The sequence below is a fragment of the Gavialis gangeticus genome, unplaced genomic scaffold, assembly GCF_001723915.1.
Source record: "Gavialis gangeticus isolate Ggan-Ray unplaced genomic scaffold, GavGan_comp1, whole genome shotgun sequence".
Lineage (NCBI taxonomy): Eukaryota > Metazoa > Chordata > Crocodylia > Gavialidae > Gavialis > Gavialis gangeticus.
The window spans coordinates 29683680-29684840 of record NW_017728994.1 but is presented as its reverse complement, the minus strand read 5'-3'; the positions used below and the strand labels follow the sequence as shown (position 1 = coordinate 29684840).

General features: G+C 50.6%; 1 protein-coding gene across 1 annotated transcript in view; it reads left to right on the top strand.

Moving 5' to 3' along the window:
- The window catches only part of PAX2 (paired box 2), a 106995-nt gene that overhangs the window by 64303 nt on the left and 41531 nt on the right, over positions 1-1161 (top strand). The window contains exon 4 of the mRNA XM_019502511.1: positions 899-1025. Coding sequence (XP_019358056.1) covers positions 899-1025 — 127 coding nt within the window. The remainder of the gene's footprint in view (positions 1-898; positions 1026-1161) is intronic.

Genomic DNA, 1161 nt, shown 5'->3' with positions numbered 1-1161 from the left:
GGCTGAAGAAGTGGATGGAAAAAAACGGAGCAGAAAGAGCAGAAAATCAGTTTTAATTTAATGTAATATTAATCAGAGCAACTTTTCCTGCTGTTTTGTAGTCTTCCCGGTTCCTCCAGCTCCCGCGTCTGGTCCAGAGGCTGCTACAATAAAAAGGCAATTACCAGAGCCTTTCCGACAGGACCCCCTTTCAGATTCAATGGCTCTCCCCCTCCCACCCTTCTGTTAGCCATGTGGCTGCCCCCCTCCCCAATTTCATACCCCAATGCACAGAGTGGCAGAGGCGGGGGATGAGGCTCCTTTGTTTGTTTTTAAAGAGCCAGGAGAGAGGTGGTGGTTGGGGGTGGAGTGGGCTCAGGAGGGCAGAGGGAGCTCCCAGCAAACTGAACTCATATACAATGGACACCTGCCAACACAAGCCCCTTCCTACAGCAGAAATGCCCCAGTGTCCCCATCAGATCCAGCACAGCCTTCTCCCCCTACTACTCCACCTGTCAAGGCAAACGCGTTAGTTATTCTCTTGCTTTTTCTCACCTGGAGAGGATGCCAGATCTGATAGCACAGCCCCTTGAGTTTGCACATTCAAACTTCTCCCCTTGAGCAAGAGCACAGCCACATGGGGAACAGTGGGCCAGATTCTGTGCTCGTCTGCAGTAGACAATCCATCCGCATTGCTGCTAGAGCTGGGGAAGGAGTTGCCGCTCACATGAGAAATGAAGGTCTCATCCTGGGAATTCCCTCTTGCTTTCCCTTTCTTCTTCATCTGTTTCACTTCCTCCTCCTCCTCCTCCCCCATCTGTGCAAGGCTTTGCATCTTTTCCCTTTCTCCCCCATCTGTACACCATTCCCTTTCTCTCAGCGCATCAATAGCAAGCTGTCTTTCTCCTCTCCTCCCTAGGGTAATGAGTACTCCCTCCCAGCTCTGACCCCTGGTCTTGATGAAGTCAAATCAAGTCTATCCACCTCTGCTAACCCAGACCTGGGGACCAACGTGTCAGGACCCCAGACGTACCCTGTGGTGACTGGTAAGCTGCCTACCTAAGCCTCTCATTTTATTTCCCTCATCATCACAAGCTTCTGCTTTTTTCTACCAATGCGAGATACATTTCTGTGGCTAACATCAGAATAGACAAAGAGAGCCTGACGGAGAAAAGGGAGAAA